Here is a 25,542-nt window from a genome sequence, read left to right on the forward strand (position 1 = left end):
AAAGATAGAATTGTGTAGATGTTGTGAAATTGAAGAGTTCTACTCCTGGTAAAGAGGAAGCAAAGAAGGAAAGGTTGAGGGAGGGGAAGGTTACAGAAGAACAGTCAGAGGGAGAACAAAGTGTTAAACTCCCAAAAGATTTCAACATTGTGCAATGTTTAAATACATGCTTATCATATCATGTAGATACATCTTAACTATCCTTCCTAGTTATTTGTAAGCAATGCACTATTTAAATGTCTAAGGAAGGAGATGTTGAATTTACCTAAAAGCTTGTCCTTATTTGTAACTGATTTCCCCTCAATGCTTACATGTAAAATGCTAAAGGAGTGAAGTGACCTGGGCATTGCAGTAAAACAGGACCTTTGGACCCTTTCTATCAGTCTCAAGCTTTGCTTAGCATGTGAAAAGCTTTGTTATCAGATGGTATGCTTTGTGATAAGAAGCTCAATGTGCATGCATATTTAAAAATGATGTCCTTTTGGTCCATTTGTCTTCATTAGGATGTCCTCGGAAAAGAAGATGATGGTGTTGTGGTTGTGGTGTACCTATGGCTTTACACACCTTGTGGCTGCCTTTGTATCTGAGAAGAAGCCAGGATGGAGGAATACACTTAGCCTTGGTCTAGCTTGCTTGGCGCTTGGACTACTCCTTGGCACTATCTTATTCCTTGGCATGTTTTTCTCAATAGCAAGCAGTGCCACGGTCTCCTTATCCACGCCTGTTTCAATAGGGGCTGTCGTTTCTGTCCCTCTGTTTTTTTCAAAGCACCTTCGTTGCTTCAGCATTCTGTTACTATTATCATGTGGAATGCGGGAGGGCAGAAACGTCTTTATAACAGTGGGCACCGGTGTTGTCATATTTCACAATATCAAAAATATTTTCCTAAATCTGGAAGGCTTGGCTAACAGTATTGCTTGCAGCTTGGAAGCAAAGCGCCTGTCCATTCTTTTAGCACCATTAGACAATTACATCAACGCCATACGGTGGATTTATAATGAAGGAAAACTATTTAGCAACCCCTTGAAGGATGTTGTGACTGTAGAAGACCACTTTCATGTTAAAGGCCATGTTCTGGATGAGCACCTGAAACTGAAGATACAGGAAACAGAACTACACATTCGACGTGTTTCTGAGAACATATCCACAGTCCTGAATTCAGTGTCGAACCTGGGGAAGGGTTTCCTATTTGCGATAAGCATTGCCATGGTAGCCATTGGAACCGGAATGTTCCATAGAAGATATCTGATGGCAGAGCATAAGATATTTCAGAAGACTTACATCACAAAAGGATTCACTAAGCTTGATGACAGCAATAGGAAGCAGATGAAGCCCTGTGTCCTCCCACTCAACAAAAGGGAGAGAATGGAGTATGCCATGATCCCATCGCTGAGCTTGAAAGCAGAGGAGTGGAAAGCTGTAGGAATATTCCTTCTGCCGGCATTCACCAATATCGGCATCTGGGCCATCCTGACGGCAATAGACGTATTGCTGTATTGGCTAATTTTTTCCATACAGGCTCATCTCCAAGAGCTACTGCCTATGAAGGTTCCTTTCAGCCTGTCAAATGTTGTAAGTATCTTGGCTATTCTAATCACGCACATGGTGACTACAATGAATCGTGTTTCACGTACCTTTTATCTTAAGTTATTTCTACCCAAGGGCAAGATTTGATAGTTTCAGGCTGCTGTATGAGTAAGCGGAGCACGGCCAAGAAGGTAACGTGCAGGCCAGGTAGTGTAGGAAAGGAAATGCATTTATTTAAGTTACAGATCATCAGCATGTAGCAGGGTAAGTACAGTCACTGGATCCAAGCTCCCACTCCTGTCTCGCCCGGCGGTCATTCTCACATGCATGCTATTCCACATTCTCTTCCAGGATTCTAGTAGCACATCAGGCATACCCTCTTTAGGCAGACCCAAAGCCCCAGTGAGGGAAAGCAAAACCTTCAGAAAAGTAATTACCAAGCCCCATTGAGAAGCTCTGGATAACTGTGCTGGATACAATGTTGCAAGCTCACAGGCATCGACTGTGGGATTCTCCACATAATTAGAACTGCATCTAAACCAATGTTGCCAGCTCGCTGTTTACTGATCGTGGATTTAACTGTGTGATATAAAAATAACAATTCACTGGCTCCTAGTAGAGCATTCTCTCATGCGAGATGCTATATTTCCATTTAATTGTGTTACTATATTGTGTAGGCATTCAGAGAATTTGAATACCTTATCAAGGCTTTTCTCACGGGGCGCTGGGTCCTGCACAGACAGACACAGAGAGAAGAAAAGAGCAATGTAAGGTGGTGGACAGGCCATTTGAAGGCTTGTTTTGTCTCACTAGGCTCAAAGTGAGGCCAGGTGAAAGGAGCATCAGCCAATACCAACCTTGCCCCAATTACAAGACACAAGGGCAACCCCTCACCAGAATCCTAATGCTGAGATAGCCGAGTGAGTTGTATAAAAAACACAGACCCAAGTCAACCAGTATAGATTGGAGGAGCAGGAGAGTTAGGGGAAGTGGAGGCTGGAGAGACAGAGGAACTTGAAGAGGTGGTAGCAGACCTGGAGGAGGTGGTGAGAGTTAAGGGATTAAAGGGCAAGATGATATGAGCAAGGGTGTAGAACGGGGTTGCAACATATAGAGGAGATGTTAGTAGTCAGTCGGAGGTGGTCAGACCAATGGGGAAGAAGGAGGTGTAACACCTGCTGGTAAAACTGATTTAGAGAAGCTGGAGGGAACAACAGGTGGTGAATGTGTTACAAAGGAGGTGCAGGTGAAAGAATTAAGAGGTGATGGTGGCATGAAAACGGTGATGGTCACCACATGAAGAGAAAGAGGTGGTAACCCAGAGGTGATAATACCAAGATAAAGCATTGGACGTTTAGAGGGGATAACATTGTGATGTGAAGGCATTGCAGAGGAGGTGGTGATATCAGGAGAGAGAAGGATGGGGTAACAACAGGAAGTAAAACATGTATGGAAAAGGAGAAGGCATGCACCTCATTTGGTAAAGTGGGGACTCAAGAGAAAGAGGAGAACAGTCCCATAGGCAGACAGGAAAGGAGAGCATTAGCTAAGGGCAACCTGGTCCGATAGATCAGACGGTGGGAAGAGGAAAGAGAGAGGGAAAGGTATGCTGAGTTAAGATCAGAGAGGTGAGGGAGAAGAATAAGGGGGGTTCTTGGTTAAGAAAGACCTAAAGAAACACTGCTACTGCTCTCCATGCTGGCTACTCCCCCTGACCCGTTTTCTGGCAAGAGTGTGCCTGAGTGAGTATTGGGGTACAGGACCCTGGAAAGCCTCTAAATTAGCACCCTATTTAAAATATGGGTGGTAACTGTAGTAGCTGTTTGTTATTTTATTTATCACTACTCATATTGGAACTTCTTAAATATATATGATGTCATTTCATTGATGTCATCAGGGCCAGGCTCATTCAATGTCACTTCCTATAATACTATCACATCAAATTTCATGTGATGTCTCTTTATGTAATATCACATGGCCGTTCTATGTCACGCCTGGGGCTCCTGCCATTGTGGTGAATGAACATCCCTGCTGGTTTTGCTTTGCTCCTATCTGCTATCAAAATATATGCTTCATAACCAGTTCCCCTCAAAAGGAGCAATGCTGGGAGCTGAGACCTTATGGGCCTGCACATCCCTTCAGAGGGTGTATGGATGCACAGCACATGCCAGTTTTTGTTGATTGTTCAATCGTGTGCCAGATGTTGGCAAATCCACCCAGTAATCCCTTTACGTAAGTGTTTGTTGTTTCAACAAACTCCAATAGTCTATAGTTTCAAATGTTGGAAGTTTGACTTCTCCCAAAGCGATGATTGGAAAAGCAAAGCCATGAAATTTAGTGTAATGATGAGCATTGTCCAAGGTAAATTCCAGACTATTGAAAGGATGGTAGCCCAAAAATCAGGAGGTAAAAACAATCCAAAAGGCAAAATAATCACTGCACCTCTTTGCAAAGAAAAACAAGGTTTATTACATGCGAAAAGGGTCTCAGACGGTCATTTAGAACCAAACCGACACAGAGCTCATCTTATCTCAAAGGCTTACAGCTTATATAGCGAAAACTCCACAAGTTAACAATGCTATGCATTATATTGAGTACAGCATAATCCCACCACCCCCATTGGTTTCCACCTATAGAACATGCTAATCCCCCCTAATATCCCGTGATCGATTGGCCACATCTACGCTACACCCTTTCCCTTAAACATGTGGTCCCCTAAATCATCACTGCCAAACCCAAGTATCTGATTGGTGGGTTCTTATCAATAAGTTCATAAATTTGGGACCATCAGGTGATGTGCACCCTCCTGTTCCAGACGTGATCAAAGTAACTTGGCAAGGCCAACTCTGCTTTGATAAGACAATAGGCTTCCTCATTAACCCAGACACCATGACGCACATGAGCTGCACCCCTGACCTTGCACTACATTTATTGGCATCACTTCTGCTCCCAAAACACAAGATGTTTCAGACTCGACTACCCCCATAATTTGAGTAAGGGGCATGGCAGTATATGGCACTGTCAACTGCAACAGTTGGTTGGGCACCTCACGGTAGGTCGTAACACTTGGGTCTCTTAAATATGCAGCTTCTTTGGCAGCCTTATATGCAGCATCATTGCCAAGGGAAGTAGGGTCTGCATTTTGAGTGTGGGTGGAACATTTAACCACCACTGTTAGATAGGGGCAGAACAAAGCATAAATCAATCTTTCCAAAAAGGCTGCATGCTGTACGGGCATTTCATTGGACCTGCAAAAGCCCCCTCCTTTTCCATCTGGACAATCCTGAATGTACAGTGGTGGTCACGTATGCCGAATTGGAGTAAATGGTTACCAGGCATCCCAGGGATGTTTCTAACGCTTCAATTAAGGCAATGAGTTCTGCTGCCTGAGCAGAATAATCTGTTGGTAATCTTTTATGAACAACAAGCTCATATTCCCCACATATGAGGCACACTACTGCTGCGCCGTGTGTCTCTGGCCAGTCTCCTGATCAATCATCGATAAACCATCAACGAAAAGGTCCTCCCTCCTCCCCCTCCGGTGCATCCTCCTGTGCCCACACTTAATCATCTTTGGGAGTGAAGTAATCATGCACTTCCTCTCCTTTCTCAATTGATATTACAATAAACGTGGCAGGGTTTACTGTGCGACATCTTACAATGTGAATCGATGGGCTGGAAAAAATGACGTCATATGCAGGGGCCCTCTCTGTAGTCAATGTGGATTTCAACCATTCAAGTATTGCAAACACAACATGGTCTACATATAATGTCACTGAGCACCCCTGTGTAATTGTTGAGCTTTCTCGATAACAAAGGCTGCATCAGCCAATGCCAGTTCACAGGGAAATTGATCCTGCATTACTGAATCTAAGAAACCACTGTAATATGCTAGGGGCTTGTGTCCCAGGGATGTATGCTAAGCCAATACAGCAGTCATTACTTGTCCATTTGAATGTGACATCCGATACAATTTGTTTGTGTAAACAGGAGTTGCTAGTACTTAAGCATTGCTTAAAGCATTTTTCAATTCTGCAAAACATATCATTTCTCCTGTCCATGCCAATGACCCCTTCCTCTTCAGTGCTTCTATGAGGCCCTGCAAACGAGGTTTTGTGTAACTAGAACCGTCGAAAATCCATGCTCTACAGTAGTTACACAAACCCAGAAAATGTATTTACTTAATTGTAGTTGGTTGTGGTGTATTCTGTACTGAAGCCACCATTTCCGGTGTTACCATTTTCCCTGCTGATGATATTATCTGCCTCAAATACACAACCTCTTTCTGACAATACTGGATTTTTTCCTTGTACACTTTATGCCCTTTGTCTGCAAGCAATGTCAATAGTGTAATTGAATCTGCTGTACATATTTCTTCTGTGGTGCTACCTACTAAATGGTTATCCACATACTGAATGATAGTGCTTGGACATGTGTATTACCAAAATTCATGTGTAATACTCTGTTACAAATACTGGGGGACTCACAGTACCCCTGTGTGTGATGCTGGAAATGCATCCGAGGGATAGGGCCTCTGAATCCTTGTCCTTTTACTGCTTTTTATCGTGTGTTCTGTCATGTTTTCTGCCCAGGAGTCCATGTGGGACCCCTGGCCGTGCAGCTCTCTCTTTTGGTTTAGTGAACGGACCCATGGGATACCCTTATGGCACCCATGGGTAGGGGTACAACCCTGTGCCCCTAGTGTATGTTTTTGGGCACCTGTAGGTGGCCCACAGAGCAGGGTATGGGCTGATGGCAGCTACATGCTGAATTTGTCAGGTGCTCTGGGTGTCCTCCATTTTGGGATACCAGGCCCTGCCATTGGGGTCAGTTGATACCTGATAGGAAACAAGATGGCCCCTGTGGCTTCTTGCTTTCTATTGCCTGTTACCTTGTTTCCCAAAGTCCTGGGAAGCCCTGACTCTGTCCCTTCCCCCTGACTGGCTGTTGGGTGGAAGTTCCATATATGGTGTTGTTGTGAAGGCCCAGCTAGACTGACTGGAGCCTTCCCAGTGACTGTATGTTGTGGGTACCTCCTGTGGGTGGGACCTGGGTGAATGGAGTGTGTGACCAATATACACTCCTTGTTGTGGTTGTCTGGTTTCTGGCATGAGAGACAAAGACTGAGACAGCCCTGCCCGAAACTGGCCTTAATGCAGTGTGCAGTGTTGAATGGCTGGGTACTTGTCCCAATCCACATTCCTTGTTATGAGTGTCTGAAAGGGAGGAGTGTGGCCTGAATGCACTGTGTGCCTGATTGGCTGACTGACTGCATGAATGCCCTTCTGTATGATTGGCTGCTGAGTGTGTGCCAGCAGTGTGGATGAGAGACAGAATAGTATATCTGGGGACCTCTCACCACTGGTAATTGGTTCAGAAGCGTTCAGAAGCATTCAGAAGCGTTCAGGAGCTGAGTCTCCACTCTAAGAGTAACTGGAACTGCTGATCCTCGACGTCCAGCTGGAAGAAGAAGACTTGCTTTTGCATTTGCTTCGACCGATCCGAAGGCTGCCGAAATCGTCGAAGACTGACCCGAGAGAGGACCTGGTAAGGCGCCCTCTTCCCGTGCTCTGAGGGACCATCGAGCACCTCTCCATCTTCGCCGAAGCGCCCTGGAAGACAGACCCTCGAAAGGCTGCCGACCCGAGACGGGACCGCCGAGGAGATCGAAGTGAAGCACCCGGACATCGCCGCCGTCGAAGTCCATTGCCGTCGACCAGGGTTCGCAGGTTTGTGTAACCGCTGGAGGCCCGTCGAAGTTGTGTTGCCCAGCCGTGGGAACCACTTGACGCCGTGCCGCCGACGACCGGATCCGCCCGCTCCTTTGCCTAAGAACATTTGAATCGAAGGACTCCCTCGTCCGCACCGTCGACCGCTTTATCCTGCCGGAAAAAGTCGAGGACGACCAACGCGCCGAGGAGAAACCTGCCGGTGGGTTTCCCGCCACCCGAAGACCACAAAGACTCGAACGACTCGACGCCCTTGCTGGGCCTCCGTCTCCACAATCTTTGCGGTCCAGAACTATTGTCACCGAGGTGCCCCGCACGCCTCTGCCTTGCAGGACGCCGACGCTCCGACGCCGACGAGCACCGCTAGGAAGAAGCTGCCGCCTCATCGACGCCGTTCTTCCCCGTTTGTCCACGGACGTTCGACGCCCCGTGTCTCCCGCTTGAAAGGGAAGGCATTCAAGAAGGGCCGTCGATTCCCCGCCGCCGAACGCCGAGTTCCTCGACGCTTCTCGACGCCTCTCGACGATCCGTGACTCCCGCTTGAAAGGGGGTCGCTCAAGAAGGATCTGTCGACGCCTCTTCGAAGAACTCGACTCCACCAGGTACATTGGGGGGGTAAAAACATTATAGGAGGGAATAAGACTTGCAGAACAATATATGGACTGGGCTTGTGCTATATCTTTATTTTACAGGTTGCCCAGGTGGGGGGATCTCCACACAGAACTGTGTCCAGTGGTAGGGGCCAGTATTCTGCCTATTGCTCAACCATCTTATTTTCCCTCCTCGCTCTATTGCTGGTTCACTCTATTGATCTGTGTGACATTGTTACAGTATTGTTGATGCACTTTAATGAGATCTAATACAAAGGGTGGTACCACTTTAGAATTGTATATATTTGCCATTGTTGATTTTCCTAAGTACAAAGTGAGTTATTATGATAAGTGTACATAACCTTGAATATTGATTATATAAAGACTGTGTTCTAACCAATACAGTGTGTGGACATTCCTTTGTGGGGGCTTGGGGACTACACTGTACTTAAGAACCAGCCTGGATCACCTCCTGAGAAGCTAGGCCTTGATTGCTCGTCCATTGCTACCATAATAGAGAATCTTGGCTGGGGTCTTCTGTGCCTCTCTTCTACCATATAGAGAGCAGAGGTACAGACACCCCCCACTGGTCCTTCACACTGGTGGCAGCGGTGGGATGCTTATGGTTTTAAGAATCAGTGTATAACCGTGCCACTTACAAAATATCTTCACTTTATTAAATTAAGGTTTAGTTGTGTACAAGATAACTGCATTACAAACAATGGAGTCTATTGCAAATGGCAAATTGACTCGGATGAGCTTGGAGGCTCTCCAGAGTGCTTGTGAAGCCAGGGAGTTAGACTTTGTGGATAAGTCTAGGGCTGAGCTGATAGATGCCCTGGTGGACTACCAGACTGATGGTGAAACTCTTGATGAAGGGGGGAATGCAACCAATGAGGACTCTGCCCCTGGGGTTTCTGCTGAATCTGTTTCTGGGAATGCTGCCATTCCTGCTGCCTCTGTTCCAAACCCCAGCAATTCTTTGGAGCTTGAGTTATTAAGGATGAAATTGGCCTTTGAATACCGCAAGTTGGAAATAGATGCTGAACTTAAGAAAGAGGAGTTGGCTCAACAAGTGGAGCTCAAGAATAGGGATCTTGAACTCAGAAATAAGGACCTTGAACTCAAGAGCCAGGACACTGAATGTCAGAGAATCCAGCTAGAGAAAGCTAGAGTGGAGACTTCAGCTAAAACCAGTGAGAGTGTCAGGTCCCCAGCCACCAAGTTTATGAAAGATTTGGTTGGTGTATTTGTGGAGGGTTCAGATATCCTCCAATGGATTGAAGCGTTTGAAATGGCTTGTGCGATTCATGATGTTGATAAAAGAGATTGGGCTAAGTGTTTGTTAAGCAGAGTGCCTCAAACTGGATATGACTGTATTCTGAAGCTGAGTGTGGAAGAAAGGGGTCAGTATGAGTGTATGAAGTCTGCTTTGATTGCCAAGTTTGGCAAGACACCTACCCAATACCTTAGAAGGTTCAGGGATTTTAAGAAAAGAGAGAATGTGTCTTGGGTTGACTGGGTGAGTGCTGCGCACATGAACATGATGGGGTGGATCGATGGATACAAGGTTAAGACTTTTGTTGAATTGTCCCACCTCTTGTTTTTTGAGCATTTTTCTGAAGCCTGTTCACCAGAGCTGCGTCGGTATGTGGCTGACCAGAACATTTTGGACCCCTTTAAGCTGGCTAGGTTGGCTGACAAGTGGGTCTCCCACCGGGTGTCCCCTAAGGACTCCAGTGGGAAGGACAAGGACAAAGAAAAGGGGGCCGCTCAGAAAGCTGAGGAGTCCCACAAGCAGTCACAGTCGGGTAAACCTAAACCTTCCTCTCCCAAGACCCAAAAATCTAGTGGGGATAAGTCATCTGTGGGTGGGAATAAGAGTAGTGGTCCACCTGCTGCAAAGCAGGCTCCCAGTGGTTCCAGTACCGTACCCCGCACTCCTGGCGCTTGTTGGGACTGTGGGGCTCTGGATCACAAAAGGGGTGACTCCAAGTGTAAAGGTAAGGCACTTGGAGTACAGGCTGTCAGCCTGACCTACCCTTACCCCGTGTCTGAGGTGGAGGCCACTGTCCTCCCCTCCTCTACCGGGATCACATTTGGTGCTCCGGTAGAGATTTCCTTAGTGTCCCTTGGGGCCTGGGACCAGTATGCAGAAGTACTGGCGACTATCCCACAGAACACCCGTAGGTTTTTGAGAAGTGTCCTCTTGAATGGCCAGCCTTCTACTGGTTTGAGAGACACAGGGGCAAGCATGACAGTGGTGGATAGGACCCTGCTCAAGCCAGAGGACTATGTAGGTGCTCCTCTGAGAACCACCAGGTTAGTTGGTGGGCCTCCCAAAGTATCGCCTGTAGCCTTAGTCACACTCATGATTGGAGACAAGACAGCAAAGCTTCCTGTCCTGGTTCAGGACAATGTCCCTGCTAACATTCTGTTAGGAAATGATCTGGTAGAGTTGGGGTTGATCTCGGATGGTCTTCCCATGACTGCTGCTGCAGTCACTAGGTCACAGGTGACACCGGGTCTGGCTGTGAGTCAGGTACCCGAGCCAAAGGCAAGGCCTAAGGCAAGAAGAAGGAAGACCAAGAAGGCCACCTCTGTGGAGGGAACACCTTCTCTTCCTGCTGTTCCGACAGCACCCATTGGGATCCATGCTTCGGACGGGCTGGGTCCAGTGGAAAACCCAAGCTCAACTCCTGTGGGAGAAGAGACAGAAGACTCTCCTGTGGGAGAGGTTCTCAACCCGGAGGATCATCCCGACCTTCAATGCTTGTTAGCTGAAGGGGGACCCTCCCGGGCAGACTTCTGTAAGGGAATGAGAGAGTGCCACTCTCTCGAGGGACTGAGGACACAGGCCCTGTCCCAGGCACAAGGAGAAGGGCCTAGGACATTCCGGATTTATTGGGAGGGTGAGCTCCTTGTTAGTGAGCCCACTAAGCCTGAACCTGGTGCCCTCAAGAGGTTGGTGGTACCCCAGGTTTACAGGCCCTTCCTACTGCAGTTGGCGCATGAGGTGCCCTTGGCTGGTCATCTTGGGACCAAGAAGACTAAGCAGAGGCTCTCTGCCCATTTCTACTGGCCACGGATGGGAGTAGAGGTGGAGTCCCACTGCAGGACCTGCCCAACTTGTCAGTTGTCTGGCAAGACTGGAGGCAGTGTCATTGCCCCACTGCAGCCATTGCCAGTGGTTGGCACACCATTTGAGAGGGTGGGCATCGACATTGTCAGTCCCCTTGACCCTCCCACTTCAGGTGGACATCGGTTCATCCTGGTCTTGGTAGATCATGCCACCAGGTACCCTGAGGCAATACCCCTTCGGACTGTTACTGCCAAGGTGGTTGCCAGGGCTCTCCTGGGCATTTTCACCCGTGTTGGATTCCCCAAGGAGGTTGTCTCTGACAGAGGATCCAACTTCATGTCTAGTTACATGAAAACCATGTGGAAAGAGTGCGGGGTAACCTACAAGTTCTCCACCTCTTACCACCCTCAGACCAATGGTCTGGTTGAGAGATTTAATAAAACTCCCAAGGGCATATTAGGGGCTTTGGAAGAACCCATAAGGAAGAAATGGGATCTCCTCCTGCCATGCCTGCTGTTTGCTTACAGAGAGGTACCTCAAGAGGGTGTTGGTTTCAGCCCCTTTGAGTTACTCTTTGGACATCCCGTGAGGGGGCCCCTCGCCTTGATCAGAGAAGGCTTGGAAGCCACCCCTCCAGGTCCCGCCAAGCAAGTGGGGGACTATGTGTTAGGCCTCAGACGGAGGATGACACAGATGATGGGTCAGGCAACAGCAAATCTCAAGGCCAGCCAGGAATTGAATAAGTACTGGCATGACCTTAAAGCCTCGCAAGTGGATTGGACTCCGGGACAGGAAATCCTCGTGATGGAGCCTACCAAGCCTAGAGCTTTGGCAGACAAGTGGACTGGACCCTTCAGGATCATCTCCAAGATGGGCGAAGTCAATTATCTGGTTGACATGGGAGCCTCTGGGGTAGCCCCTCAGGTATTCCATGTCAACAGGCTCAAGCCTTTCCACCGGCGAGCAGAAGTCTCATGTCTCTTGCTAGCTTCAGGGCAAGAAGAGGATGAGGGTGAGCCCCTTCCTGATTTGCTGCATAGCAACCCTCAGGATGGCTCAGTGGAGGGAGTACATCTCTCTCCGGATTTGACAACAGAGCAACAGAGGGCCTGCAGGGCTTTGCTCCAACAGTATGCCTCTCTGTTTTCACTGACGCCAGGCCTTACACCATGGTGTAGGCATGAAATTGACACTGGTGACAGTGTGCCTGTCAAAAGCAGGTGCTACCGTATGTCAGATACCGCCAAGAACCACATCCAGGCTGAGGTCGCCAAGATGTTGGATCTGGGTGTTATTGAACCCTCAACCAGTCCCTGGTCCAGTCCAGTGGTCCTTGTCCCCAAGGCAAGTTCCCAGGCGGGTACCAAGGATTGGAGGTTCTGTGTGGACTACCGAGGAGTCAATGCCGTCACCAAAACTGACGCGCACCCATTGCCCAGGGCTGATGAGCTCGTGGACACCATAGGTGCTGCCAAACTTGTGAGCACCTTTGACCTTACCCCAGGCTATTGGCAAATAGCTCTGACGGACCATGCCAAGGAAAAGACGGCCTTCTCAACACCTGAGGGACTCTACCAGTTTAGGGTCATGCCTTTTGGGTTGAAGAATGCCCCTGCCACCTTCCAGAGATTGGTCAACCATGCGCTCAGTGGGCTGGAAGCCTTTTGTGTGGCTTACTTAGACGACATTGCCGTCTACAGTTCCACCTGGGAAGAGCATTTGACACATCTGGATAAGGTGTTGCAGGCCTTGAAAAGGGCTAACCTCACTATCAAGGCCATCAAGTGCCAGATAGCTCAGGGGAAAGTTACCTATCTTGGTCATGAGGTAGGAGGGGGTCAAATCCAACCTCTCTCCAGTAAAGTACAGGATGTACAGAACTGGGAGACTCCCACTACTCAAACCCAGGTGAGAGCCTTTTTGGGCCTCACTGGGTACTATCGCAATTTCATGGCAGACTATGGAACCATAGCTGCACCGCTGACAGCTCTAACTTCACCCAAACAGCCTAGGAAGGTTAATTGGACCGAAGACTGTCAGAGGGCCTTTGATGGCTTGAAGGAAAGTCTGTGTAGGGCACCTGTGTTGTGTGCGCCTGACTACAGCCGACCCTTTATCGTCCAGACGGATGCCTGCGACACCGGAATTGGAGCTGTCTTGTCCCAGTTAGATGACAAAGGGAGAGAACATCCTATCATATTCATCAGTAGACAACTCAAGGGTAGAGAACTTAGGTGGGCTACTCTTGAAAAGGAGTGTTTTAGCATAGTTTGGAGCCTTAGGCGTTTTAGGCCCTACCTTACGGGGTCTACCTTCAAGGTCCAAACAGATTATAAGCCCCTGAAGTGGCTTATGCAAATGAAGGGTGAGAATCCAAAATTGCTCAGGTGGTCCATTAGCCTGCAAGGGCTAGACTTCACCATAGAGCACAGACCAGGGAAGAGTCACGATAATGCAGATGGCCTTTCCAGAAGGTATGTTGACCGTCAGGATGAGGGTGTCTATCCCGTGGGAGATTAGACACCCTTCACCTCAGTCTGGGGGGGGCGACTGTGATGCTGGAAATGCATCCGAGGGACAGGGCCTCTGAATCCTTGTCCTTTACTGCTTTTTATCGTGTGTTCTGTCATGTTTTCTGCCCAGGAGTCCATGTGGGACCCCTGGCAGTGCAGCTCTCTCTTTTGGTTTAGTGAACGGACCCATGGGATACCCTTATGGCACCCATGGGTAGGGGTACAAACCTGTGCCCCTAGTGTATGTTTTTGGGCACCTGTAGGTGGCCCACAGAGCAGGGTATGGGCTGGTGGCAGCTACATGCTGAATTTGTCAGGTGCTCTGGGTGTCCTCCATTTTGGGATACCCAGGCACTGCCATTGGGATCAGTTGATTCCTGATAGGAAACAAGATGGCCCCTGTGGCCTCTTGCTTTCTATTGCCTGTTACCTTGTTTCCCAAAGTCCTGGGAAGCCCTGACTCTGTCCCTTCCCCCTGACTGGCTGTTGGGTGGAAGTTCCATTTATGGTGTTGTTGTGAAGGCCCAGTTAGACTGACTGGAGCCTTCCCAGTGACTGTATGTTGTGGGTACCTCCTGTGGGTGGGACCTGAGTGAATGGAGTGTGTGACCAATATACACTCCTTGTTGTGGTTGTCTGGTTTCTGGCATGAGAGACAAAGACTGAGACAGCCCTGCCCGAAACTGGCCTGAATGCAGTGTGTAGTGTTGAATGGCTGGGTACTTGTCCCAATCCACATTCCTTGTTGTGAGTGTCTGAAAGGGAGGAGTGTGGCCTAAATGCACTATGTGCCTGATTGGCTGACTGACTGCATGAATGCCCTTCTGTATGATTGGCTGCTGAGTGTGTGCCAGCAGTATGGATGAGAGACAGAATAGTATATCTGGGGACCTCTCACCACTGGTAATTGGTTCAGAAGCGTTCAGAAGCGTTCAGAAGCGTTCAGGAGCTGAGTCTCCACGCTAAGAGTAACTGGAACTGCTGATCCTCGACGTCCAGCTGGAAGAAGAAGACTTGCTGTTGCATTTGCTTCGACCGATCCGAAGGCTGCCGAAATCGTCGAGGACTGACCCGAGAGAGGACCTGGTAAGGCGCCCTCTTCCCGTGCTCCGAGGGACCATCGAGCACTGCTCCATCTTTGCCGAAGCGCCCTGGAAGACAGACCCTCGAAAGGCTGCCGACCCGAGACGGGACCGCCGAGGAGATCGAAGTGAAGCACCCGGACATCGCCGCCGTCGAAGTCCATTGCCGTCGACCAGGGTTCGCAGGTTTGTGTAACCGCTGGAGGCCCGTCGAAGTTGTGTTGCCCAGCCGTGGGAACCACTTGACGCCGTGCCACCGACGACCGGAGCCGCCCGCTCCTTTGCCTAAGAACATTTGAATCGAAGGACTCCTTCGTCCGCACCGTCGACCGCTTTATCCTGCCGGAGAAAGTCGAGGACGACCAACGCGCCGAGGAGAAACCTGCCGGTGGGTTTCCCGCCACCCGAAGACCACAAAGACTCGAACGACTCGACGCCCTTGCTGGGCCTCCGTCTCCACAATCTTTGCGGTCCAGAACTATTGTCACCGAGGTGCCCCGCACGCCTCTGCCTTGCAGGACGCCGACGCTCTGACGCCGACGAGCACCGCTCGGACGAAGCTGCCGAATCATCGACGCCGTTCTACCCCGTTTGTCGACGGACGTTCGACGCCCGTGTCTCCCGCTTGAAAGGGAAGGCATTCAAGAAGGGCCGTCGATTCCCCGCCGCCGAACACCGAGTTCCTCGACGCTTCTCGACGCCTCTCGACGATCCGTGACTCCCGCTTGAAAGGGGGTCGCTCAAGAAGGATCTGTCGACGCCTCTTCGAAGAACTCGACTCCACCAGGTACATTGGGGGGGTAAAAACATTATAGGAGGGAATAAGACTTGCAGAACAATATATGGACTGGGCTTGTGCTATATCTTTATTTTACAGGTTGCCCAGGTGGGGGGATCTCCACACAGAACTGTGTCCAGTGGTAGGGGCCAGTATTCTGCCTATTGCTCAACCATCTTATTTTCCCTCCTCGCTCTATTGCTTGTTCACTCTATTGATCTGTGTGACATTGTTACAGTATTGTTGATGCACTTAAATGAGATCTAATACAAAGGGTGGTACCACTTTAGAATTGTATATATTTGCCATTGTTGATTTTCCTAAGTACAAAGTGAGTTATTATGATAAGTGTACATAACCTTGAATATTGATTATATAAAGACTGTGTTCTAACCAATACAGTGTGTGGACATTCCTTTGTGGGGGCTTGGGGACTACACTGTACTTAAGAACCAGCCTGCATCACCTCCTGAGAAGCTAGGCCTTGATTGCTCGTCCATTGCTACCGTAATAGAGAATCTTGGCTGGGGTCTTCTGTGCCTCTCTTCTACCATATAGAGAGCAGAGGTACAGACACCCCCCACCGGTCCTTCACACTGGTGGCAGCGGTGGGATGCTTATGGTTTTAAGAATCAGTGTATAACCGTGCCACTTACAAAATATCTGCACTTTATTAAATTAAGGTTTAGTTGTGTACAAGATAACTGCATTACAAACAATGGAGTCTATTGCAAATGGCAAATTGACTCGGATGAGCTTGGAGGCTCTCCAGAGTGCTTGTGAAGCCAGGGAGTTAGACTTTGTTGATAAGTCTAGGGCTGAGCTGATAGATGCCCTGGTGGACTACCAGACTGATGGTGAAACTCTTGATGAAGGGGGGAATGCAACCAATAAGGACTCTGCCCCTGGGGTTTCTGCTGAATCTGTTTCTGGGAATGCCGCCATTCCTGCTGCCTCTGTTCCAAACCCCAGCAATTCCTTGGAGCTTGAGTTATTAAGGATGAAATTGGCCTTTGAATACCGCAAGTTGGAAATAGATGCTGAACTTAAGAAAGAGGAGTTGGCTCAACAAGTGGAGCTCAAGAATAGGGATCTTGAACTCAGAAATAAGGACCTTGAACTCAAGAGCCAGGACACTGAATGTCAGAGAATCCAGCTAGAGAAAGCTAGAGTGGAGACTTCAGCTAAAACCAGTGAGAGTGTCAGGTCCCCAGCCACCAAGTTTATGAAAGATTTGGTTGGTGTATTTGTGGAGGGTTCAGATATCCTCCAATGGATTGAAGCGTTTGAAATGGCTTGTGCGATTCATGATGTTGATAAAAGAGATTGGGCTAAGTGTTTGTTAAGCAGAGTGCCTCAAACTGGATATGACTGTATTCTGAAGCTGAGTGTGGAAGAAAGGGGTCAGTATGAGTGTATGAAGTCTGCTTTGATTGCCAAGTTTGGCAAGACACCTACCCAATACCTTAGAAGGTTCAGGGATTTTAAGAAAAGAGAGAATGTGTCTTGGGTTGACTGGGTGAGTGCTGCGCACATGAACATGATGGGGTGGATCGATGGATACAAGGTTAAGACTTTTGTTGAATTGTCCCACCTCTTGTTTTTTGAGCATTTTTCTGAAGCCTGTTCACCAGAGCTGCGTCAGTATGTGGCTGACCAGAACATTTTGGACCCCTTTAAGCTGGCTAGGTTGGCTGACAAGTGGGTCTCCCACCGGGTGTCCCCTAAGGACTCCAGTGGGAAGGACAAGGACAAAGAAAAGGGGGCCGCTCAGAAAGCTGAGGAGTCCCACAAGCAGTCACAGTCGGGTAAACCTAAACCTTCCTCTCCCAAGACCCAAAAATCTAGTGGGGATAAGTCATCTGTGGGTGGGAATGAGAGTAGTGGTCCACCTGCTGCAAAGCAGGCTCCCAGTGGTTCCAGTACCGTACCCCGCACTCCTGGCGCTTGTTGGGACTGTGGGGCTCTGGATCACAAAAGGGGTGACTCCAAGTGTAAAGGTAAGGCACTTGGAGTACAGGCTGTCAGCCTGACCTACCCTTACCCCGTGTCTGAGGTGGAGGCCACTGTCCTCCCCTCCTCTACCGGGATCACATTTGGTGCTCCGGTAGAGATTTCCTTAGTGTCCCTTGGGGCCTGGGACCAGTATGCAGAAGTACTGGCGACTATCCCACAGAACACCCGTAGGTTTTTGAGAAGTGTCCTCTTGAATGGCCAGCCTTCTACTGGTTTGAGAGACACAGGGGCAAGCATGACAGTGGTGGATAGGACCCTGCTCAAGCCAGAGGACTATGTAGGTGCTCCTCTGAGAACCACCAGGTTAGCTGGTGGGCCTCCCAAAGTATCGCCTGTAGCCTTAGTCACACTCATGATTGGAGACAAGACAGCAAAGCTTCCTGTCCTGGTTCAGGACAATGTCCCTGCTAACATTCTGTTAGGAAATGATCTGGTAGAGTTGGGGTTGATCTCGGATGGTCTTCCCATGACTGCTGCTGCAGTCACTAGGTCACAGGTGACACCGGGTCTGGCTGTGAGTCAGGTACCCGAGCCAAAGGCAAGGCCTAAGGCAAGAAGAAGGAAGACCAAGAAGGCCACCTCTGTGGAGGGAACACCTTCTCTTCCTGCTGTTCCGACAGCACCCATTGGGATCCATGCTCCGGACGGGCTGGGTCCAGTGGAAAACCCAAACTCAACTCCTGTGGGAGAAGAGACAGAAGACTCTCCTGTGGGAGAGGTTCTCAACCCGGAGGATCATCCCGACCTTCAATGCTTGTTAGCTGAAGGGGGACCCTCCCGGGCAGACTTCTGTAAGGGACAGAGAGAGTGCCACTCTCTCGAGGGACTGAGGAAACAGGCCCTGTCCCAGGCACAAGGAGAAGGGCCTAGGACATTCCGGATTTATTGGGAGGGTGAGCTCCTTGTTAGTGAGCCCACTAAGCCTGAACCTGGTGCCCTCAAGAGGTTGGTGGTACCCCAGGTTTACAGGCCCTTCCTACTGCAGTTGGCGCATGAGGTACCCTTGGCTGGTCATCTTGGGACCAAGAAGACTAAGCAGAGGCTCTCTGCCCATTTCTACTGGCCACGGATGGGAGTAGAGGTGGAGTCCCACTGCAGGACCTGCCCAACTTGTCAGTTGTCTGGCAAGACTGGAGGCAGTGTCATTGCCCCACTGCAGCCATTGCCAGTGGTTGGCACACCATTTGAGAGGGTGGGCATCGACATCGTCGGTCCCCTTGACCCTCCCACTTCAGGTGGACATCGGTTCATCCTGGTCTTGGTAGATCATGCCACCAGGTACCCTGAGGCAATACCCCTTCGGACTGTTACTGCCAAGGTGGTTGCCAGGGCTCTCCTGGGCATTTTCACCCGTGTTGGATTCCCCAAGGAGGTTGTCTCTGACAGAGGATCCAACTTCATGTCTAGTTACATGAAAACCATGTGGAAAGAGTGCGGGGTAACCTACAAGTTCTCCACCTCTTACCACCCCCAGACCAATGGTCTGGTTGAGAGATTTAATAAAACTCTCAAGGGCATATTAGGGGCTTTGGAAGAACCCATAAGGAAGAAATGGGATCTCCTCCTGCCATGCCTGCTGTTTGCTTACAGAGAGGTACCTCAAGAGGGTGTTGGTTTCAGCCCCTTTGAGTTACTCTTTGGACATCCCGTGAGGGGGCCCCTCGCCTTGATCAGAGAAGGCTTGGAAGCCACCCCTCCAGGTCCCGCCAAGCAAGTGGGGGACTATGTGTTAGGCCTCAGACGGAGGATGACACAGATGATGGGTCAGGCAACAGCAAATCTCAAGGCCAGCCAGGAATTGAATAAGTACTGGCATGACCTTAAAGCCTCGCAAGTGGATTGGACTCCGGGACAGGATATCCTCGTGATGGAGCCTACCAAGCCTAGAGCTTTGGCAGACGAGTGGACTGGACCCTTCAGGATCATCTCCAAGATGGGCGAAGTCAATTATCTGGTTGACATGGGAGCCTCTGGGGTAGCCCCTCAGGTATTCCATGTCAACAGGCTCAAGCCTTTCCACCGGCGAGCAGAAGTCTCATGTCTCTTGCTAGCTTCAGGGCAAGAAGAGGATGAGGGTGAGCCCCTTCCTGATTTGCTGCATAGCAACCCTCAGGATGGCTCAGTGGAGGGAGTACATCTCTCTCCGGATTTGACAACAGAGCAACAGAGGGCCTGCAGGGCTTTGCTCCAACAGTATGCCTCTCTGTTTTCACTGACGCCAGGCCTTACACCATGGTGTAGGCATGAAATTGACACTGGTGACAGTGTGCCTGTCAAAAGCAGGTGCTACCGTATGTCAGATACCCCCAAGAACCACATCCAGGCTGAGGTCGCCAAGATGTTGGATCTGGGTGTTATTGAACCCTCAACCAGTCCCTGGTCCAGTCCAGTGGTCCTTGTCCCCAAGGCCAGTTCCCATGCGGGTACCAAGGATTGGAGGTTCTGTGTGGACTACCGAGGAGTCAATACCGTCACCAAAACTGACGCGCACCCATTGCCCAGGGCTGATGAGCTCGTGGACACCATAATAATAATTTCGCATTTATATAGCGCTACGAACCCTCAGGTATCTAAGCGCTGCTTATTATTACCCACGGTGTGTGGTGCTCATTTATCGACCTCGGAAGGATGAAAGGCTGAGTTTGGCCCTGCCGGGATTCGAACATGCGTTAGCAGGCTCTGCACGGATGTCAAAGCGAGCGCTCTACTCGCTGTGCCACTTGACCAGCATAGGTGCTGCCAAACTTGTGAGCACCTTTGACCTTACCCCAGGCTATTGGCAAATAGCTCTGACGGACCATGCCAAGGAAAAGACGGCCTTCTCAACACCTGAGGGACTCTACCAGTTTAGGGTCATGCCTTTTGGGTTGAAGAATGCCCCTGCCACCTTCCAGAGATTGGTCAACCATGCGCTCAGTGGGCTGGAAGCCTTTTGTGTGGCTTACTTAGACGACATTGCCGTCTACAGTTCCACCTGGGAAGAGCATTTGACACATCTGGATAAGGTGTTGCAGGCCTTGAAAAGGGCTAACCTCACTATCAAGGCCACCAAGTGCCAGATAGCTCAGGGGAAAGTTACCTATATTGGTCATGAGGTAGGAGGGGGTCAAATCCAACCTCTCTCCAGTAAAGTACAGGATGTACAGAACTGGGAGACTCCCACTACTCAAACCCAGGTGAGAGCCTTTTTGGGCCTCACTGGGTACTATCGCAATTTCATGGCAGACTATGGAACCATAGCTGCACCGCTGACAGCTCTAACTTCACCCAAACAGCCTAGGAAGGTTAATTGGACCGAAGACTGTCAGAGGCCCTTTGATGGCTTGAAAGAAAGTCTGTGTAGGGCACCTGTGTTGTGTCCGCCTGACTACAGCCGACCCTTTATCGTCCAGACGGATGCCTGCGACACCGGAATTGGAGCTGTCTTGTCCCAGTTAGATGACAAAGGGAGAGAACATCCTATCATATTCATCAGTAGACAACTCAAGGGTAGAGAACTTAGGTGGGCTACTGTTGAAAAGGAGTGTTTTAGCATAGTTTGGAGCCTTAGGCGTTTTAGGCCCTACCTTACGGGGTCTACCTTCAAGGTCCAAACAGATCATAAGCCCCTGAAGTGGCTTATGCAAATGAAGGGTGAGAATCCAAAATTGCTCAGGTGGTCCATTAGCCTGCAAGGGCTAGACTTCACCATAGAGCACAGACCAGGGAAGAGTCACGATAATGCAGATGGCCTTTCCAGAAGGTATGTTGACCGTCTGGATGAGGGTGTCTATCCCGTGGGAGATTAGACACCCTTCACCTCAGTCTGGGGGGGGCGACTGTGATGCTGGAAATGCATCCGAGGGACAGGGCCTCTGAATCCTTGTCCTTTACTGCTTTTTATCGTGTGTTCTGTCATGTTTTCTGCCCAGGAGTCCATGTGGGACCCCTGGCAGTGCAGCTCTCTCTTTTGGTTTAGTGAACGGACCCATGGGATACCCTTATGGCACCCATGGGTAGGGGTACAAACCTGTGCCCCTAGTGTATGTTTTTGGGCACTTGTAGGTGGCCCACAGAGCAGGGTATGGGCTGGTGGCAGCTACATGCTGAATTTGTCAGGTGCTCTGGGTGTCCTCCATTTTGGGATACCCAGGCCCTGCCATTGGGATCAGTTGATTCCTGATAGGAAACAAGATGGCCCCTGTGGCCTCTTGCTTTCTATTGCCTGTTACCTTGTTTCCCAAAGTCCTGGGAAGCCCTGACTCTGTCCCTTCCCCCTGACTGGCTGTTGGGTGGAAGTTCCATATATGGTGTTGTTGTGAAGGCCCAGTTAGACTGACTGGAGCCTTCCCAGTGACTGTATGTTGTGGGTACCTCCTGTGGGTGGGACCTGGGTGAATGGAGTGTGTGACCAATATACACTCCTTGTTGTGGTTGTCTGGTTTCTGGCATGAGAGACAAAGACTGAGACAGCCCTGCCCGAAACTGGCCTGAATGCAGTGTGTAGTGTTGAATGGCTGGGTACTTGTCCCAATCCACATTCCTTGTTGTGAGTGTCTGAAAGGGAGGAGTGTGGCCTGAATGCACTATGTGCCTGATTGGCTGACTGAATGCATGAATGCCCTTCTGTATGATTGGCTGCTGAGTGTGTGCCAGCAGTGTGGATGAGAGACAGAATAGTATATCTGGGGACCTCTCACCACTGGTAATTGGTTCAGAAGCGTTCAGAAGCGTTCAGAAGCGTTCAGGAGCTGAGTCTCCACTCTAAGAGTAACTGGAACTGCTGATCCTCGACGCCCAGCTGGAAGAAGAAGACTTGCTGTTGCATTTGCTTCGACCGATCCGAAGGCTGCCGAAATCGTCGAGGACTGACCCGAGAGAGGACCTGGTAAGGCGCCCTCTTCCCGTGCTCCGAGGGACCATCGAGCACCGCTCCATCTTTTCCGAAGCGCCCTGGAAGACAGACCCTCGAAAGGCTGCCGACCCGAGACGGGACCGCCGAGGAGATCGAAGTGAAGCACCCGGACATCGCCGCCGTCGAAGTCCATTGCCGTCGACCAGGGTTCGCAGGTTTGTGTAACCGCTGGAGGCCCGTCGAAGTTGTGTTGCCCAGCCGTGGGAACCACTTGACGCCATGCCACCGACGACCGGAGCCGCCCGCTCCTTTGCCTAAGAACATTTGAATCGAAGGACTCCCTCGTCCGCACCGTCGACCGCTTTATCCTGCCGGAGAAAGTCGAGGACGACCAACGCGCCGAGGAGAAACCTGCCGGTGGGTTTCCCGCCACCCGAAGACCACAAAGACTCGAACGACTCGACGCCCTTGCTGGGCCTCCGTCTCCACAATCTTTGCGGTCCAGAACTATTGTCACCGAGGTGCCCCGCACGCCTCTGCCTTGCAGGACGCCGACGCTCCGACGCCGACGAGCACCGCTCGGACGAAGCTGCCGAATCATCAACGCCGTTCTACCCCGTTTGTCGACGGACGTTCGACGCCCGTGTCTCCCGCTTGAAAGGGAAGGCATTCAAGAAGGGCCGTCGATTCCCCGCCGCCGAACACCGAGTTCCTCGACGCTTCTCGACGCCTCTCGACGATCCGTGACTCCCGCTTGAAAGGGGGTCGCTCAAGAAGGATCTGTCAACGCCTCTTCGAAGAACTCGACTCCACCAGGTACATTGGGGGGGTAAAAACATTATAGGAGGGAATAAGACTTGCAGAACAATATATGGACTGGGCTTGTGCTATATCTTTATTTTACAGGTTGCCCAGGTGGGGGGGATCTCCACACAGAACTGTGTCCAGTGGTAGGGGCCACTATTCTGCCTATTGCTCAACCATCTTATTTTCCCTCCTCTCTCTATTGCTGGTTTCACTCTATTGATCTGTGTGACATTGTTACAGTATTGTTGATGCACTTTAATGAGATCTAATACAAAGGGTGGTACCACTTTAGAATTGTATATATTTGCCATTGTTGATTTTCCTAAGTACAAAGTGAGTTATTATGATAAGTGTACATAACCTTGAATATTGATTATATAAAGACTGTGTTCTAACCAATACAGTGTGTGGACATTCCTTTGTGGGGGCTTGGGGACTACACTGTACTTAAGAACCAGCCTGCATCTCCTCCTGAGAAGCTAGGCCTTGATTGCTCGTCCATTGCTACCGTAATGGAGAATCTTGGCTGGGGTCTTCTGTGCCTCTCTTCTACCATATAGAGAGCAGAGGTACAGACACCCCCCACCGGTCCTTCACACTGTGGGAGTCTGGTAAGTTGAAATCTTTGACCAGGGTAGATAAACGCAGTAAGATATTGAGAATCATGGTGTAATGAGATAGAAAAGAATGCATTTTTTAAATTCAATGACAGTAAAATGTGTGGCCTCTGTTGGTAGTTTACAAAGATTTACAGCTGAATTCAGTACGAGTGGGAACTCTGCTTCAACTATGCTGTTCAATGGGTGTAAATCATGTATGAATCTCCAACTCAACTCAATAACACTGTTACACCATACATAAACAAATATGGGTGCACGGGAACTCCCCTAGTAGCGCCATCACTGAAAAAGGCTCTTGTTATTGCCAAGACCCTAGCATAACATATTCCTTGTGTAGAACACACTTTCCGCTTCTTCCGAAAACAAAATGGTAATGTTCAATTTGCTTAACAAATCCCTTCCCAACAAGTTTACCAGCGTCGCCTTTGAGACCAATAGTGGCGCTAATACTTCTTGTTTACCTACCTTCATGGGTAAGTCTTCTGTGAATGGAACTGAATGTATTGTGCCAGAGAATCCCTGCATGTCCAATACTTTACCTGATAAAGTGAAGCGCCCTTCCTTTATGCATGATTTTGTTGCATATGTGTTAACCATAAAAACAAATGATGTGTTGCCTATCTCCACACCTACCAGAGGTTCCTATTTGGGGTTGGCAGTGACTGACAGTACTGGGCACATCAGGGACTGTCCTAATAGGGATATGTGTGTTCGACCCCGGGAATACGAAAGGGTTACCACCCATCACACTTGCCTCTGTGTATGGTGTCACTGTGCTGTGCTGCAAAGCATTTGTGTCCCTAACTTGTTGGGCTGGCTGTAGTGCCTGCTGCTGAGCACACATTGGTGCATTATTAAGTGATGGAGGTTGCATCTGCTGGGGTACAGGTGCTTGATATTGATACTAGGGCTGTGGTACCTGCTGGGGTGCATGCGTGGCATCATACCTTACAGAAAGCTTGGGGGAATCATCCTACTGCTGTTGATACGTAGCTGGGGCTGCCAATCCACTAGGATACGCTCTGGGATTATACAAATAAGCGTGCTTGCTCCTACATTCTTGTGCAAAATGACCCATCTTCCCACATGACCAACATGGTCCTGACTCACCAAACCTCAGCCCCATCCTGCCAAATCCTCTTTCTCTACCTCCCCGGACCCATTGACACCATCCTCTTCCTCGTGGATAACCTTCTGGGTAACCTCCCTAATGACCACTTTGGTATCCACCCTGATATCCTTGGTTGTCTGGATACCCTTGGTACACCCCTTCGGTCCACTCCAATGTCATTCTTGCTTCTACCAGAGACGTCCTATATTCCACCTACTGTACGGGTGACCTCGTAATCATTACTCCTTCTATACTCAATTTTGCCAATTTCTGTTGCACTAACTTGCCTCAGCCTTCTGCACATTTTCCACTGCTTCCGTTTCATTCTCCTGCCACCTTTTGCAATGATGCACTATAATCGCCTGAATCTCTGCCTATCCCATGGGCACGATCCCTACTAACTGATCCAAATCCTTCTGCACCTCCTTGGGGAATCCCTTCTTCAACATATGATAAAATATTGCCATTATTTTGTCCCATAATTCCCCTGTTTTAGCCCGCCACATTTCCTTAATCTGTAATAAGTACTGCGCTGGATATTTTGTCTTCCTTCATGGTACATGCCATTATTGAATCTATATCCAGTGTGTCCGAATATGCTGTTCGTAATGCAGCCCACACTCTAGCCCAACAGTCATTAAAGTGGGCCCCATCATGATTGTCATCACCCATCCGTACCCCTGGATATTTTGCCTTTTTCCTAATATAATTTGCTTGGTCCCCTAATGCTACAGCAAACATGCTTTCCATGTCTCCTACTGCCAATGTTATGCCAGCAGTCTGTTTCTCAAGCATGCATAACCACTTGCCTGCTCCTGCGCGAGCAAGCGCTGCGCCCTAATCAAATTATTCC

General features: G+C 49.5%; 1 protein-coding gene across 1 annotated transcript in view; it reads left to right on the plus strand.

Moving 5' to 3' along the window:
- DCSTAMP (dendrocyte expressed seven transmembrane protein) overlaps positions 1 to 25,542 on the plus strand; it is a 356,578-nt gene that overhangs the window by 115,577 nt on the left and 215,459 nt on the right. Inside the window, exon 2 of the mRNA XM_069621488.1 lies at positions 504 to 1,572. Within this exon, the coding sequence (XP_069477589.1) occupies positions 505 to 1,572 (1,068 nt within the window). The 5' untranslated portion in view covers position 504. The remainder of the gene's footprint in view (positions 1 to 503; positions 1,573 to 25,542) is intronic.

The sequence above is a fragment of the Ambystoma mexicanum genome, chromosome 5q (genome assembly GCF_040938575.1).
Source record: "Ambystoma mexicanum isolate Mex_15411 chromosome 5q, UKY_AmexF1_1, whole genome shotgun sequence".
Lineage (NCBI taxonomy): Eukaryota > Metazoa > Chordata > Amphibia > Caudata > Ambystomatidae > Ambystoma > Ambystoma mexicanum.